Genomic DNA, 18,321 nt, shown 5'->3' with positions numbered 1-18,321 from the left:
TTGCTTGCCAGCTGCCCCTACGGAATTCACAGCTAAAACTGCAGAGTATCATCCCGTTCTTTATTTACAAAATAATTTCTTACAACATATTTTTAAAAAGGGGGCCAACAAGGCAGCTTACAGCAGCAAAACATTAAAAATATAAAAGCTAAAAAACATTAAGCAGCAGTCAAAGCAAGTTTTAAAAAGTCCATATCCAGCAATATTAACATGCATTAAAAGCCTGGCTGATGAAATATGTCATTGGCTGAAATCCAGTACCCTCTTATGTGAAAATAAGGCCCACTTTTGAGCTGGCATTTGTAGAAAGACTTTAAATAATTCGACCCGATGCATATATAAAACAGCCTATCTGACTGCATTGTCAGATAATGATTGTCTCATTATTATAAAGCACACTAAACTGAGACATGCATGGCACTGGGAAAACAGAGCTGCAGAACACGCTGCCTCCTCTGTACTTTTATGGCATGTGAATGTAAATTACTGCTGCTTATCACAAAGGGGCATCGCGGTGCTGGGAACCAGGATATGTGAATATCGACAGCTGCCTTGCGCTGACTCCCTTTACGCCATCGGGCTCTCCTGGTTATCGCCATGGCGATGCCAGAGGCTGAATCAGGGACTTAGGAGCTACTGAAGCAGACGCTTCCCAGTGAGCTGCTAAGGAAAGCTGAACAGATCTTGAATTCATGGCATTGGCACCACACCGGGGGGGCACCTCCCATTACGCCACTTGAGGTGAAAGGGAAAGCGCTGTCCTGCCCGCTCTGCCCCCACTACCATGCTGCCCCCACCTCTGCTGGCATCACCTCTGGGTTGCTGCCGCCACTGGTGGAGAAGCTGTGCTGGCAGTGGTGCTGATTTATGGCAAGATGTCTCTGAAATCTCACAAGATCTCTCGCGCTCCATGAGCTTTCAGGAGATTTCAGGGAGATCCCACTGCTGCCGGGGCCACTTCTCTGTTTGTGGTGGAGGCAGTGGCATGGGAGGGGCACCCCCGTGGCACAGTCTCTGGGCCTTTCACTGCCCAAGGCAGCTGCTTCACCCTGCTTCGTGGCTGGGCAGCCTTGGCCAACGGTGTCCGCTTCCCATTTGGCTCCTTTTCACACATTGTGTATTTACTGCAGCAAACAGCCGTGTACCCACAAAGCCATGCCAAGTTCTAAAAGAATGTTGATTACAGGGTGTGAAGGCAGCTGACTGCCAGTGTAGGTTGCCTGAAAGCGGGCGTAGGAAGACCTGTCATTTCAATGTTCCTTGGCAGAATAGTCACATGGTGTTGGGTCTTTCATTATATCCATATTAATATGCACAGTGACTGTTTGCCAGGCACACTGATAATTGTCTAAAAAGAGCCAGAAATAACAGGTGTTGAATGTATTAATCTACACCTCCAAAAGATTTATCATTACTAAAGAGGACGCCCCACTTCATGAAAAAGTACAATCCGTGGCACGCAGAGCTCAGCTTTAAATATTTTCCTCTGACTGGTATAAATGGGGTGCGCTCTCTCAGCAAATTTTGTTGTAAGAAATCTAAGGGCTCTTCCAGACAACATTTTTTTTTAATAAATGTGCATTCAGGATTATTTGTGCTCATGATGGGACCAAGGTGGTTAGACTGTATACAACTCTGCCTTCAAAACTACTTGCACCTCCTGCACCAGTTTTGGGTTGGACATGCTGCTTCATTTCTGATTGGCGCGTGTCCCATAGATTCCACAGCCAAGAATGCAGGCCTGGGGCGGGCAGGGGGAGAGGCAGGCCATGGGTGTTGGCCGTACAGTCAGGTCTGTGCCTGATGGCTGAGACAACAAATTTTCCTAGGGGGCTTCCCCCTCCCCATTGTGCACAACACAGCTTGGCACAGCTCGACCAATAAGTTGAAGGAGAAGAAAGAAAAACACACCAATCACATTGTCTCATAGGAAAAATTCTGCCCTGCCCTGAAAAGAAACAGGTGGAAATAATAACAACTGGAAAAGAAGAAGGCAGCAGCCACCCCTAGTCACTTGGGAAAAACCAAGGGCCAAGGAGAGACAGCTGGCTCTCTTGTAGTAACAGCGCCATCGCCACTCTAGGAATAAGGGAGCTGTTCATAAAACTATGGAGGCGAGAGTGCCTGTCATTTGCTGCGGCATCTGACCATAGATTGTTTGCCTTTAGGGTGGTTCTTTTTCCGTGTGCATTTGTTTGTTGTCATGTAAATCATATTTGAGGAAATAAGCCCAGGTCATTTTGTGTGGATCACTCATCCCGGAAAGGAGAGAGGGCAAGTGGAAAGAGGGCGATTGAGGAGATGAAAAACACTGAGCTTGGCTTTAGTGTTCCTTGTTCACTTCTCTCCTTTTTCAAAACTGGGAGACACACAGTGGAAAGGCAAACAAAGGAGGAAGTCAGGAGTCCCCAGCTGTTTTCTTCATGACCTTGTGAATGAAAAGTGTAAACCCTTGAAGGTATAATTGGTGGAGATGCAGCGATGGGGAATCTGTGACGCTGTCTTTGCTGGTTATTTGGAAAGCAAAGTCAGAATCAGCAAAGAAAAGAAAAGAAAAATATTCTGAAACCCCCCAAGGCCTTTTCTGACTATCATTTTCTTTTCATCTTTCTATATCTTTGCTACTAATTTAGGATTCCCTATGGCAGAGGTTTGTTGCTATAACCTGAAAGGAGCAATGGCAAGGAATCTTAAAAGGAAGAAATAAAGTGTATTATCAGGGAGCAGGTGCTTTTGTCCGACATGAAACAATTAGAGCTCCTCGGTGCATTCAAGATTTGGACTTGCTGGTTGTCTACATTGGTAGGCTAATTTTAAGCAAAGAGCAGAGAAGCAGTAACTGCCAAGAAGCAAGTTCTGTGCAATCCCCTCCTCACATGAAATACTCTGCCTGCCAGTCTTTCCTGAGTTTTATCCCCCTTTTTAGTAACAGGTACAGGGGGGCAATCTTGCCTGGATACCAGAATTACTTTTGAACCTAGTTTAGTGTTTAGTTTAGTTTAGATTAATTTGTGTGTGTAAAGACTGATGACCGGAGTGACTAAAAGAAAAGGATTGATTCTCACTGGGAAATTAACTGGGAGTGTAAATTAGCAGAAGCGGAACTGATTTGGGTGAACTTAGTAGGATGCAAATGAACTAAATTATTTGTTTCAGGGCAAGCAGGGGAAAGGTAGTGTGTATCTTGTTTGGGGGCGATGCACAGAGTGGTTTGGCACACAGTTTTACCCTGTATCTTTTTGGGGGCCAGGGCCAGCCCTCCCACGAGGCAGAATGAAGCAGCCGCTTTGCACAGGGGAATCCCCCAGCCCCTCCCCAGCTGCTGGGGTGGCACAGGGCAGGGGGCTTCTGGCAAGACCTTGCAGAGCTTGTGAGAGAGATCTTGCCAGAAGCCACTGCCACACACCTTTCCGGTGGTGAACCACTGTTGGTGACTTTAGGCAACTGCCAACCTGGTGGGGGCTTGAAGCCAGAGCCAGTTTGTGAGGAGGAGCAGTTGCCGCCATGAATGAGGAAAGGCTGTTCTCAGGATCTGGCAGGGCTTGGCGATATCTCAAGGAAAGGCAGCATAGTGGCTCCTTTAAGTGGGCCTTCTCTTCCTCACCTCGCAGTGCTTCCTGCATCTGTCACCAGAGCCAGGGGATGTCAGTGATGAATTCTTGGCTTGTGAGGGACAAACCTCTGGCTGCTCTTTAGAACCTCAGCCAGTAGGCAAGGTATAAATTCCTCTAAATAAAGAAATAAATTGCCTTGTGTGTTTGTTCTCACCACCTGGAATTTCAAAGTGGGGGCTTTTAGGTTGCAATCTCTCAGGCTTCTTTTTTTTACTGTTATTTTTCAGGACTCAGATGCGTCTCCCTGTCTTGTTCTAGCCAGTCACTGACGTGAAGAGCCCTCCATTGTTTGGAGCTGGCACCTTGGTGGCAACATTGCCAGCCAGGACTGTATTAGGGGGGTCCTTTTGCCAATATGTCTCTCAGTTTCTGGTATTACCTGTTGTTTCCATCATAACCTGGTCTGTGGATGACTAAGAAACCCTTCCTGTCAACCTGTCCTCATTAGCCCTCTCTTGTTCAAACTCCTAATCTTACAACATAACTATACTGGAATGGTTTGTATTGCATCCCATTTAGTTGGTTTTGGTCTTTTATTCTCTGCAAACGCATGCTGCCATTTTTTATCTTTTTTCAATTTTCAGGGTTTTGGCTAAAGAGTTAAAGAGTTAAAATCCAAATATTTGTTTAAGTAAAAAATTTCATTTCATTTCATGTTCAGCTCATGTAAGGATTTTCAATTTTTTGGCTTGCATCCACTAGATCAGATGAAATCATTGTAATAAAATGTTCTAAAAATAAGTCTCCGTATTTTGCTCTGTCAAATGTTGGACGCTGTGCTAGATTATGAAGCAGAATGAGAAGAAAAACAGGGCAGGGGATGTAGCAAATCATCATTTGCTATAAGGTTGCTCAAATTATCTGGTCATTACCTTGAAAGTAGCCTAGTTGGTCAACTATGAAGATTGCATATGACCAGTTGGAACAAGGGTGGATGCACAGCCTTTCGTCTAGCAAGCAGAAAACGGTTCTTTACACCAATGCAGGAGGCTATGAGATACACTCCAGAATCCTAGCATGCCATTTCTTAGATGTTTACATAGCTCTTTTCTTCCCACTGGACAAAACAATTTCAACTCACCCCAAAGTCATATCCCAGTCACACCACAGAGTCTTCCTGAGAGTTTCCATGTCAGATTGAAACTTGCTGAGACAATATTCCTGGATGTACTGCCCATAGGCGACTTCATGGCATGCCCTGACCACCATAAAGTGATGGGCTGAAATGGAAAGGCGGAAAGGGGAGGGAGAGACAAAAGGGGGGAAGAAAGGTAAAGGCCAGGACTGAGTTGATTGATTCATTCTAACATTCATTCTAAAGTTACCAGTGCAAGAGAGAGGCTAGAGTTCCTTCCCTCAGAAACATCTCCATATGTCTCTCTTCACTCCTGGGATAAACAACCATTAACAGGAAAAGAGCACTAATGGGCAGTGATTCCTCTGCATCCCAATTTGAGGTAGATCCAATAAGTTGGACTAACTGTCAGTTGAATAAGCAATTGGATGGGATAATGGCCACCTTCCAGCTGATCCTCTGCTGGGGAGGTTTTTACCTCAGGAAGAAGGGGGAATTAATAAAAAACTACTATACTGCCCCCTCCCCCAATAAAAGGTACCGGTATGTACTGTGGCCTTCTGGTTCATCCAAAGGACTGTCATTCAAAATTAGGAAGAAAAAACCCCTATAAGCTAGTGTTGTAAGATTCTGCTGACTCTTATTAAACTTTTTGCTTAGGAAATATCTGTTGCATATTTACAAATTTGTTTGTCCTGACCAAGCATTTCGATCACCTCCCATGACAATATGAGAATTCCCTGATAGAAAATCAATTGCCCCCAAACAGTCTCTGGGAACGCCCATACACCTTGAGAAGATGTAAAGAAGTCTCTGATGAGATTAGAGATGGGAAGGCCTGGAAAAAATCCAGAGAAAAAACAAACCAGTCCCCCCCCCATTTCCCCCCAAAGCCATTTTTCCCATTTGGAGAAAAAACAGAAAAAACCTGGGTTTCCCCCCAATTTTCCCGGTTTTTTTTCAGGCTTTCCCATCTCTAGATGGGATATAAACATTAATACAAATAAAGAAATGCCATTACTGAGATCAACCTGAAGTGTCAAGACACCATCGTGGGACTGTGCTTCCATAATTTTACAATCACCCTCCAATTCCATGGGAAGAAGAACTGTAGCAGCCAAAACCCTAAAACTATGGAGATGCAGGATAGAAACATCAATGTTTTTCCCAAAAAATATATTCTAGAAAACAGGTGTAAATAGTTGACAAACCATTTTATTGATTAGATAATAAATCAATAAATAAATTGATAAAAGATAAACCTCTGCTTGCCTAGCCAGAGATATTCCATGACAGTATAATTCAGATTTAGAATTGTTTTTCCCTCTGTTTTGCTACTTTGTCAACAATTACAGGAATCAAATGGGAGCTAGAAAGCCTCTATCAAACTTCTGTGTGGAACAGAAATTGCCTTACTAGACTCAGGATAATGACTGATGCCACTAAAGACAGCCCTTTCCTATTGTTCACTGCTTGCCTTAAAAAAAAATAATCAGTTGTGCAAAGCCTAAAGACATGAATAACATCACATCTCATTTGGTCCACAGAAAGCAAAGAGACTCAATATAGTTCTTGGCTATCTTAATCATTTCCATTGGGGGATATGAGCCTGACATTCATGACAAAGTTCCGCATGTACAGACAATACTATTTGCTCGGCATTAACAGCCCAGAAAGTTGGCAGCCCTGCGCTTCCTCCAGGGCCCTCCTGGATATAAAAAGAGCCTGTGAAGTCCATGAAGACACATGATAGTCCTTTGACCAAAATAGACCAACACTCTCTCTATGATGGTAAAATACACTAACTTACAGCTTTTACAAATGCAACCCATATATAATCCACTCCTCCATCACGTTCTTCAAATTTACAGCAATAGTACATATTTCTTTCCAAATCCAGTCCAAGTTCCCAAACTACTGTATTGATTATAACTAAGGTAAAGCAACAGAACTCGGGGCACCCAACAATTTGAATTTGAATTTAAATATGCTTTGTTGTTGTTTAGTCATTTAATCATGTCCAACTCTTCGTGACCCCATGGACCAGAGCACGCCAGGTCCTCCTGTCTTCCACTGCCTCCCGCAGTTTGGTCAAACTCATGCTGGTAGCTTCGAGATCACTGTCCAACCATCTTGTCCTCTGTCGTCCTCTTCTCCTTGTGCCCTCCATCTTTCCCAACATCAGGGTCTTTTCCAGGGAGTCTTCTCTTCTCATGAGGTGGCCAAAGTATTGGAGCCTTAGCTTCACGATCTCTCCTTCCAGTGAGCACTCAGGGCTGATTTCCTTAAGAATGGATAAATCCTGCTGAGGCCAGGCCCAGCTAATATTTTCCCCCAGGGATCAAAATAAGAGTGCTACACTTTTCATAAGACTAATTTTTTCAACAGCTCAGAGATTTTCCACTATCACGCTTAATGTAATTTACATGTCTGATACTTGAGTTCATTAAGAAATATTTTAAGCTGCTTATTAGTAGGGACACATGAGAAATTTGATCTTTGCCAGTTCTGATACACACTGAACTGATCTACACTAACTGGACTAATGTGTAGATCAAAATGAAGCTATCCACCACTTATCCCGGCTTTTACATTTGTTTTAAAAATTATGTGCCTTATAAATGTTCATAAATACAGACATACTTACATACATAATGTGCTACAGTTATTGATTAAAAATGTACCAAAATGCATTCCTATTTTGAGAAATAATGTGCTCAGAAACATCAATTTAATGTGGATTTTTATAAAATATTGTCAAAATAAAGCAAACGTATGAGTAAACTAATCATTGTGGCATGCTGTTCTTCTTTAAAAAGGTAAAGCTACCCCTGACCATTAGGTCCAGTTGCAGACAACTCTGGGGTTGCGGCGCTCATCTCGCTTTACTGGCCGAGGGAGCCGCTGTACAGCTTCCAGATCATGTGGCCAGCATGTCTAAGCTGCTTCTGGCAAACCAGAGCAGTGCACGGAAATGCCGTTTGCCTTCCTGCTGGAGTGGTACCTATTTATCTACTTGCACTTGACATGCTTTCGAACTGCCAGGTTGGCAGGAGCAGGGACCGAGCAACAGGAGCTCACCCAGTCGCAGGGATTTGAACCTCCGACCTTCTGATCGGCAAGCCCTAGGTTCTGTGGTTTAGACCATAGCGCCACCTGCGTCCCTTTGCTCTGCTTTGGGCAGTCCTAAAAAAGAAGCCAGCAGCTATTCTTCTAAGACTTCAACCTGATTAGTAGCAGTGGGTGGAAGGGTAGACACATATGTATCACAGATCCATCCTTACTTCCCAGAATCATACAACTACAGAGTTGGCAAGGGACCCCGAGGGTCATCTAATCCAACTTCCTGCAAAGTAGACATCTCCACTAAACACTGCAGTACTACAGCCAGATTCTCAGAGAGTCGCCATTGTCATTCTTGTGACAATGAACCTTGTGATGGGCACACCCCAAGTGCAGCTCAGGTGACAGAAATGATTGGACGTTGCTCTTCTGTTCACATAAGGAAGGCATCACTTTGCTCATCAAATTGCTCTCTCACCCTCAGCTCCAGGCACCCAGTTCCACACCATTCCCAAGAGTCTTCTAGTCACCAACGGCAGACTTTTTGTGGGGGGCGGGGAAGAAAGAAGAATGTGGGGCACTCCCATTCTGCGACTGTGAAGTCCATTTCATTCACAGAAAAATCTTTGTTTTTAGAAACTGTTATTATTATTAATTATTATTATTATTATTATTATTATTATTATTATTACCCGCCCATCTGGCTGGATTTCCCCAGCCACTCTGTATAAACATGGATCCAACACAGTAACAAACCAAATCAGAATAACATATCATTTTATACACTTCAGCTCCTTATAACTTCCCAGCGTTGCCAACCTCTCCCCCCCTCCCCCCAGTACAAAGGCAATGCATGCCCTGAATTAAAAGCATTCACAGCTTCAGGCTGATGACATATTAGCCCTCAGAGGCTTCTCCCTCAGCAATCATAGGATTGCATGAAATGCTTGTGATGAAATCTAAAACCGAGAGCTGCTCCCCAGTTTTTCTACTTTATTGCGTATCCTAGAGGTGATTAATGATTCTCCAAAGCCTTGATGGAGTTTGACCAATCGTCTATCAATGTCAAGAGCTTCCCAGCTCTCTGCTGGGAGTGACCCAAAGCTAACAGCTGGGCAGGTAGCTGGGGCTGCAGCTGCTGCCCATTTCTGTGGAGAGGCAGGCAATGACCACTGATTAGCTTTTCTCCTTGGTCTTTTCTGACTACCAAAATGCAAAACATTTTGATCAAACTGTTCATCACCATCTCAAGTAGCATTCCATATGCTCCAGTGGATTTGCTTGGATTGCACTCATGGCTTTATGATATTAAAGAACTATGAAAATACTTTTCTAACCCTTTCCATTTTGAACCGGCTTGCATAAACATTCCAGTATTTGGAAGGGTATTGCGTATGCCTGTGGGTATCAGAAGTGAATACCATGGGTCTCTATGGGGCCCACAGGACAGCATACAGGAATAAAAAACCTGCAAAACAAAAAAGACAACACAACCAAGTAATGTTTAGCTCTTCACCTGAAGGCATGGTCCCACAAAGTACATGCTTATTTCCGTGAAGGCAACTAAAACATGCCTGCATTTTCCCCTACTGCACCCTCTGTACTTAAACACAAAACCTAAGCAGCTAAACCCTTTGCTGAACAACTTGTTTCCTTTGCAGAAGAGAAACCATGTTGCAGCAGAATATTCAAAACATTCAATTGCAGCAAGACTCCCTCATCCTGCAGTGCGCACATTTCCCATGGTGAGCTGTAGTTTTCCTTTGTTCTGGGACTGAGCAGAATTCCATGTCTGTAGGGATTCCAGTTTCTTGGCAAGGGATCTCAAGGCCCATTTCCATGGAGATGAAAGAAAAGTGTCGGAAGAAAGTCTATCAGTGACAAATGGTGAAGTAGAGGAGGAGGAGTCTTCCTCTTTCTCTGTCTTGCTAGTTTCTTCCTCAACTGGTTCCCTGGCCAACTGACTCATGCCTTAGTCCAAGCTGTGGTTCCAAGGTCCGCTTGCTAGCCTTTAGCTAGATCAGCTTCGCTCAAGCCAGTGTCCTGAATGTCCATTTTCTGTCGATGATCCCAGGCTCTTCTACATGGCAGATGGGTCCCACTCACAGACATTTGGATTTCTCCCATTTTTTGGCCTGTCTCTAGGGTACGCCAGTTGTTGGGTCCTGAGAATGAGTATGCAAAGGGCACAGAAATCTACTGCTTCTCTGCCTCCACCTGCAGGAAGGGTGAGACAGCACTGGATGGCCAGCAGCCATGCAACAACACATTGGATCCATCAATCTGTACCTGTGGAGGTTGGTGCCAGCCATACCCAGCCCTTAAAGCCTTAAAGCCCCGCCCTTGGGCTTTTTGAAGACACCTGGTTAGCAACTATGGGAAATTGGATGCTTGATCAGATGATAATCCAAGATGGGCTTTTCTTACATTCTCAGCTATCTGCAGCTCATCTACCTCATGGGCCTCTTCAGCTACGCCTGAACATCGGCTTCTGGGTCAGCTTTGACTTTGTCTAGCCTGTATAGTAATTGTGCATCGCAAAGTATTGGAAGACACAAGATCTACCCACCTTGGAAGAATGGCAGATGAAGGTGATAAGACTATATGGGACTGGCAGAAATGACCGGCAGAATCCGAGACCAGGGAAGAGAGACAGCGGAAGAAGATTGGAAGAAATTTAAGGACTATCTTAAGAAATATTGCAAAATTAATGAATGTTAGAATGACGTTGGTTTAGAAATTATGTGGTTTCCAGCTGTAATGGTTAAGTAAAAAGAAAAGAAAGGCTAAAAATTAAATGAAAAATAAGGGAGAGGATTTGCTGAATTAATAATTAGAAATTGGAATACAGAAAGGGGAGGTATGAGGAAGTCGGGGAAGTAAGTTATAAGAAAATAAGGGACTGAAACTATACTTGTTTTTGTTTGTTTGTATATAATTTTTGAAACTTTAATAAATATCTTTTAAAAAAAGAGAGCGAAAGGTATAGTGTGTAGACAGCTTTCAAGTACATTCGGAAAACATTCTTTTCCTCAAAGAATTCTGGGCACTGCAGCTTGTTAAGGGCTGCTGGGAGCTGTAACTGTGTGTGGAGGGGAGTAAACTACAATGCCCAGAATTCTTTGAGGGAAGCCGTGTGTTTTGTATGTGCTTTAAAGGCACAGTGTGTACATGTGCCAAGTCCGATTCTTGCTCTGTCAATAACAAGCTTGTTTTAGATAAGCATTCTTGACGGGCACCCAATAAAATCTTGTCTCATGCTCAAAAAAAAAAAAGTAATCGTTCTGGTGGTTTTGCAGCAAATAGTTTGATATCAGCTGGGATTTTATCTACTACTTCTGCCCCTTGGTGCTGATGTAGTTATGCATGTTATTATTATTATTATTTCTGTTGTCTGGTCTAAGTATTTGACCATAAGAAAGACAGACTGACTTTTTCTAATCACTGAGGAAGCAAAGGCCTCCTCTCCTCACAAAGCCTCCAAATTTATTCACAGCTGCTCCATTACAATGTCTCTGGCTATGCACACCTCATATCTTTAAAGCACCTTCTTTCCTTCAGAGTATTCTGAACACTGAGCTTTACACAACACAGAGTTACAATTCTTAGCAAGCTTTAACAAGCTGAATTCTTTGAGGGGTGTGTGTGCTTTGGATGTGCTTTACAGGGACAGTGTGTACACAGTCTCCTGGAAGACTGCTCGAATTTACTTCAGAACTACTGTTATTTGCTCTACCTTGGCACTGTGACACCAAGAAACACCTTCCGCTCCTGATAACAGAGGGCAAAGTTCCCTATGGAGTGTATTAAAAATCCTTAATTATTATTATTGTTTGTTTGTTTCCTGCCACTAAAGAACTGGGGGAATTGAAAGTGAAGTACAATGGTACCTTGGTTGTCAAACTTAACCCGTTCCGGAAGTCCGTCTGACTCCCGGAACTGTTTGAAAACCAAGGTGCGGCTTCCAATTAGCTGCAGGAAACTCCTGCAGCCGCGTTGGACGTTCAGCTTCCAAAGAACATTCGAAAACCGGTGTTTGGGAGCCAAAATGTACAAGTACCAAGGCGCTCAAGAACCAAGGTACGACTGTAACTATAATTAGCTGTCAGAATGGAATCTACTTGGAGATAATACAGTCACAGCTGTGGAAGTCCAAGACTGATTTAAGGGGGAAACATTAAGGTGGACTGAATGGCTAATAGTATCTAGGACATTAAAAGCCTCCAGTATGACAAAAATACTTTTGGATCAATTAATGACCGTGGTATTGTTAAACAGTTGATGGCTGAACAATTAAAAATGATTGATCGATGTTTGATGATGAAGAAGAAAATCAGTCAAAGGATGAGGAAAAATGAGCCAGAGGAATATGAGATGGAAAATGGAAATGGGTAAATGTAGAGGCTTCAGACGAAATTGAGGAAAAGCTGGCAGGACTGGATCAAGAAATAATTAAATTGAAAGACGCAGGTGGTCATGTAGAAATGGAATGACTTCCATACAAGGATTTGGAGGTAAAGTAGAAGATAAAATAAAAAAATGCTGATTTGGAGAATTATCTGGATATAGCACTGATGGAGTGGAGAGGGGGGGAAAGCTTTGAGACTTCAGTCCTGGTTTTCCTATAATTCTAGCAGAGAGGGAGTACTCTGCATACAACCTGGATCGAATTCAGGGAATGGTGCTATTAAAGTTATGGTATGAAAATGGAATGTGCTAGAGGAGGAGATTGGGATGCTATCGTAAACACAACAGGAAATGGAACTAAACATATGGAACTGGATATGAACTAGCTATAATGAGAAACAAAAATGGAATATTGACCCAATGTGTGTGTGTGTGTGTGTGTGTGTGTGTGTAGACTTTAATACGGACATGGATGAAAGAATTTATTATTATTCAATATGGAGTAATGGTGGTGGGAACCGCACTGAGACCCCCAGGTACAGGGCGGTATATAAATTCAATGAATAATAACAATAACAACAACAATAATAGAGGTAAAATTAAAAGAAATAGTATGGTTAACATTTATTAATAATAATAACAATTAGGGAACCTATCCTGAACTTTTTGTAGGAAAAAATGAATGATTCTGAGACACTTTGACTTACACGAAATATTGTTTTACAGAAAGTGGAGAAGATGGAAGTTCACATGGACTGAAGGTTTTAAATAATCAAATTTTCTTTATTTCTTCCTTTCTTCCTTTTCTTTTCTTTTCTTCTCTTCCCTTTCTTTCAATTCTCTTGTTTCTTTTTTTTTTGTAATTTTACTGTATTATGATAAAACTGTAATAAAAAATCTTATACAAAAGAAACATTTTCCCCAAAACCATAATATGATCAATTTGCTATTTCTTAGACCATAAAAATAATTTTAAAACCAAAGAGGGTCTGACTTGTAGCGTCTTCTGTTTCCTAGTGAAGCGCTACAAGCTAAACAGTAGTAAATAGTTAATTATGTTGTACAGATAAGTCCATTATATATAGCACAGCCCAATGCATTATTCACTAGTCTTTCTGCAAAGGAAAGAGCACAGAAGGAAGCAAGAAGCAAAGCAGTGGACCTGACCTGAAAAAGAATCCCACAATCTGTATGACAATTTCATTTTTCAGCATTGTAACTCAAGCATTGCCTCAAGAAGTCTGCAAGTGTACAAAAATATTTGATATTGTTTTCAATACTTGCCTCAAATTTTAAAGGGAAAAGGAATGGGCTGACAAGGAAACCCCTGGAGTAACAAGAGCCTTGGAAGTTTTTAATGTAAAAAACAAACCAAATTGGAACTAATGTATTTTTAAAAACAACAACACCACATATTGATGATTTTCATTGTTAGTTTTCCACATTCACCAAAAACATCAACTTCCCTCCCTCCGCCCCCCCCCCCACACACTTCCATGGCACTTTCTATCCATTTCTGCTGCATAATCTAATCACTCTATAACCTCTCATTTTATCTCAACATAATTTATACTGCTGATTTTACTCTAATTCTGCTAATGTTTTAATTTGTTTACAATGATTCTTCACATACCATATTTACTTGAATGTAAATGCGCCATCAATCTAATGCACACCCTAATTATCACGATGTAATTTGGCGTGCATTACATTTGAGTAAATACGGTATTCTACAAACATTTTCCAGTCTTCTTGATCTCTTATTCTGATGGTTAGGCTTGCTAGCTCTGCATATGGTAAAACATACCTTCTGTTTCTTGACATTAACAGCAGTTACCTGATTCTGATTAGTACATCTTTGCTAGCTTACTTGGTGTCAGGTACCACCTATATATCATTTTCATAATTCTCTTTCAGCACACAACAAGCTGTAAATTTTAAATCAGTTTTCCACAGTTTCTCCCACAAACTAAATTCTGTATTATGTCCTGCTTGGAACCAGCGTAAAGCAATTGAATAAAAGCATAAAAGCAACGTAAAGCATCTTAGCGTAACCAAAGAGAATCACGTGAAGATGTGCTCCTAAAGTGACACCTGCAGCCATCTAAAGACGTCCTCCCCTAAAGTGGTCCTCAGTGGTAAGACCACTGAGCCCAAAGGCTGCAATTCATGCAGTTGTCCCACTGCCTGGTAGATCAAGCCTGAGGATCTGTGTGCTCTAGATCTGCTCTGAAACAGTGAATTTACTTTTTAATATGTGTCAGTGCCAGATGGTTCTACAGTCAAAATGTGATGGGGAAATGAGTGTTGTTTATTTATAACAAGCTCCTTGGTCATTTGTTGTTTTCGTTCAGTTCACATTGCATCTTGCTATTATGTTTAGAAGCCATTTTATTTTCTGAAGTGTCTATTTTAAGGAGGCTCTCACAATATGCCCATACAGTGATCTTCACTCTATGATTTGATGAGTCTCTCCTGCATTCCAGGGGACTAGATGAGCCCAACTCTGCAGTTCTATAGGTTTAAGTGCCCCGGCCCAAGACCCACCTCGGACCTCCACACTAGCCACTTGCACAGATTCATTTTGGATTTATACTTCATAGTACTACTAAGACACTTCACTTCTATTGAAATGGTAATTCACAAAGCAACATACATAGTGCTACTTTGGCATTAGTGTGAAATGAAAACCAGTGATTTTTACACTTTTTCTTAGCCAAAAGGCTGAGAAGCTATTGAAAACCAGTGATTGATTGATTGATTGACTCACCATTTCAATGAGACATCTGAGCAAACATTATTTCAGATTTAATTCCAGTGGGGGGTGATATGTGAAAAGCTAACCCACAGCTCACCTTGTACAACAAAATTAGGGTTTTGTTTTTGTTTTGAGGATCACCATTGTTGAAAGGCCTGCTCACGAAGACAGGTGCTACCAAATGGCAACAGGTGAATGATTGCTTCACTTGCCAATTCTAAGTACACTTCATTAACTGATATCCAAAACTTTGGTAAGATTAGTTGCTGAAATTGCACTTTTAAGGTTGTGCCACCACAGAGATCAAGGATTCTTTTCTGCAACTCCTTGTCTTAATTCCTGGTGGCTCTGTGTCCACTGTGGATGCTTGTCTTCACCCTCCCACAAATTTGTTTTTTAGCTTGTGCTCTGGTGAGCTACAAGGGAAGAATGTTGTGCTGAGTTCTGAGTGGTGGGGTAGATTTTAGCGTGTGAAGGAGGGAATTATTGTTGCTTCTCTTCCGAAGAACAGAAGACCGTTCCTCCTTCTACCCATTACAAAGCATACGTCTGCATTATAGTCCCAGCATACTTCCAGTTGTGGAAGAAGTCTAGAAAGCCAGAGAAACAGACCAGAAAGTGAACAGAGCGTCCTTACTCCATACAGAGCTATAGGAAGGTTGGCCAGAAAAGTCTTTCTTACTGAAAAATACTGAAAATTGCCTTTCTCCTGCCTCTTTGCAGCCAGCATTCATGGAAATTGTTGAAATGAGTGTCTCATCAAAACAATGTGTTCTAGCCCAGACACTGCATTTTGTGATCCTTTGGTCTGGTCAACCTTAGCTAGAGTCCAGCAGGGCTGCAACAGCTTTGCTACAACCCACCTGAGATGGCCTTGCTTGCTATCCATTTGTGGGTTTTGACCCACAGGCTGAAGACCTGTGCATGACTACAGTGACCCAGCTGTTTTACTTTGCTTCATTTCCATTCCAAGGAAAGAGTTTCAACTTCATATTCACCAAACATAATTTGCATTACTGTCACCAATAAGGCAACACATAAACTTATAGCGCTGCAAGGGAGCAGAAAGGTCACTTACTTTTGCCCTCCACTGCAAGGCAGGGTCATCTATTCCACTGGTATAACATTATTGCAATAGCAAATTGTGATACCAAAGGTGACCACGCTTGACTGCAGTGCCACAGGCAACAGGCAAACACAGTGGTGCAAATTCTTGCCTCACAGTGTAGCCTCCTCAGGACACCTGAGCAATACACTGAAGATAACCTGTGCAGTAAACATGCTCAGTGACACTGTGGGACAAAGCAAGCCATGAGCATGTAAGAAGATGGCTATTAACCCACTAGCCCCACTAGGCAACACCCACCTTCCTTTTCTGTACATCCCTTATAATTTAAGTGGCCATTTCTGTTAAGACCTTTGCTTGCTTTTGATACAATTTGTCATGGCTAAATATTTGTCCATTTTAAGCAACTCCCTGGAAAACTGAAAACTTGAGCAGTGAGACATCTGCACAAAGTTTAAGCTGAGGAATAAAAACGTACAGGAGAAATTATATGATGTCATTTTGATGTCAGGTGATTGACAGGTGGGCATACAGGGTGAGGGGAGATAAGGATCTAGCTGCCAGCCAGAGGCAGATCCCCCACCCCCAGACTAACGATGCAATTAAGCATACTAGCAATGTTTCTGAATGCTTAGCTTCTTGAAAGCACAAGGCACCTTCCCTTCACTGTTGATTTCCATATGCTGGAAGAGAGGATTTGTAATACAATCAAATCCCGGAAAGGAAAAAGATGGACCTAAAACAGCAACAAAGGTCTGCAGGCAAATGGTTTGAGCAGAGGAAGAGGGATTTACATGGGTGGCACAAACAAGTTTTATAATTTATAGAACATGCTCTGTTGCATGCCGCCAATTCCTGGAAGCAAGTGGCTCAAGGATGCAAAGCAGCCGCCACACTCGGTGTAGGCAAAAGCCTTGTCCCTTCTTCCCAGGTGCACTTTAGGAAAGGAAATGCATTCTGTACATGTTCAGATTCTTGTACTGGCATTGAAGGGTTGCATTCATCTAAAAAAATTAAAGTGCTGGGCGAAAAACACATAGATGGGTACACGTCAAAGATTGGCTGTCAGGTCTGCAGCTGGTGGCCAACCTGGATTTGTTGTGTGTAATGTGTGAAAGGGTCTGCGGTGTTGGTGAGTGTTGGTGATCTGTTCAAATCCCTCCCTGTGGCTGCTCAAGCTTGTTTCCGACATCCTCTTCCTGACTACTCAAGGTTACTCTTCTAGCCAGCTTGCCTTGGGATACAGCCTGCCTCAACTCTGCTGGATGGAGGAGATTTACTGACTTCAGGGGTTAACAGAAGTCTCACATCTGCCCACTCGTGTGTGGGAAAATAACTCAGAAGCTGGGTGCAAATTCAAGAGAAGAGAGTAAATTTTGTGCAATCAAACCACTTAAAGGGGACAAAAGAAGCAACGCGCTCACATCACAGCCAAAGGGTTTGAGGAAGTACAATGTCTCAAAGCCACCCCACCCTCCCTCGTCCACTCCCGGCTCGCTTGGTGGGAAATCTCCTGGACTGCATTACAGGCACTGTCATTTGCCCTCAGGGTATTGCAGATCCTGTTAATTGTTAGATGGAGACCGACTGACATTATCGCGGGTCTTCCTATATTCCTACGGCATGTGCGCGATCACCTTTGTCCCGCGCCTCCATTACGCAAAGTCCTCGTCTCCAAACGCATCGGCGCCAAGCAGCACTCACCCAGGAGGAGCCACACGAAGCGCTTCAGCCGGGCGACCATCCCCAAAGCCATGGCTGGCCCAGAGGAGAGAGCCTCGCCGACGCCCGCGGACCTCACTGCAAAGGGGCGACGCGATCCATGCCGAGGAGCCCTGCGAGAAGATCTCTCGCGCGCCCAGAGGATCCCCGCAGCCGCGTCTGGCCAGAGCCCCTTCCCCTCTCCCGAGGCAGAGCTCTCTCTTCGGAAGGCGATCGGCTGCTGAAGGGGCCACGTGGGAGCCGAAGCTCTGATTGGATCGCCCCGTGGATCGCTCAGCTGAAAGAAATCCTCTCCGCCTTCCACGCCCCCCCCCACCCCGGCAAGGTCCTGGTTGCTAAGGCGGGCGCGGAGCCCGGCGCAAGCCCCGCGCGCAAAGGGAGCGCAGAGGAGGAGGAGGAGGAGGAGCTGAAGTTGTTGCTTGGGAGAGAAACCTCGGCAAAGGGACGAGCAAAGAAACCCAAAAATAGTGATTTGTAATGAAAAAATATATCAATGGGGGGGCTGATATTTAGCAATGGAAAGTTTGTAACACAGGCTAAGCAGGGAAGAATTGCTACAAACTGAATCTCAGGAATGACATGTTTTTAAAATGTTTAGATCCTATCATATCTACGC

The 18,321-nt window shown here is 43.1% G+C and overlaps 1 protein-coding gene across 1 annotated transcript in view; it reads right to left on the bottom strand.

The window, feature by feature from the left end:
- The window catches only part of RAMP1 (receptor activity modifying protein 1), a 38,386-nt gene extending 20,507 nt beyond the window's left edge, over positions 1–17,879 (bottom strand). Inside the window, exons 1-2 of the mRNA XM_081899330.1 lie at positions 17,688–17,879; positions 4,696–4,834 (exon numbers count right to left, since the gene is read on the bottom strand). Coding sequence (XP_081755456.1) covers positions 4,696–4,834; positions 17,688–17,739 — 191 coding nt within the window. The 5' untranslated portion in view covers positions 17,740–17,879. The remainder of the gene's footprint in view (positions 1–4,695; positions 4,835–17,687) is intronic.
- Between the last annotated feature and the right edge of the window lie 442 nt (positions 17,880–18,321).

The sequence above is a fragment of the Podarcis melisellensis genome (genome assembly GCF_964234715.1).
Source record: "Podarcis melisellensis genome assembly, chromosome: 1".
Classification (NCBI taxonomy): Eukaryota; Metazoa; Chordata; class Lepidosauria; order Squamata; family Lacertidae; genus Podarcis; species Podarcis melisellensis.
The sequence above is the reverse complement of the archived record's forward strand: the minus strand, read 5'-3'. Positions and strand labels throughout refer to the sequence as shown.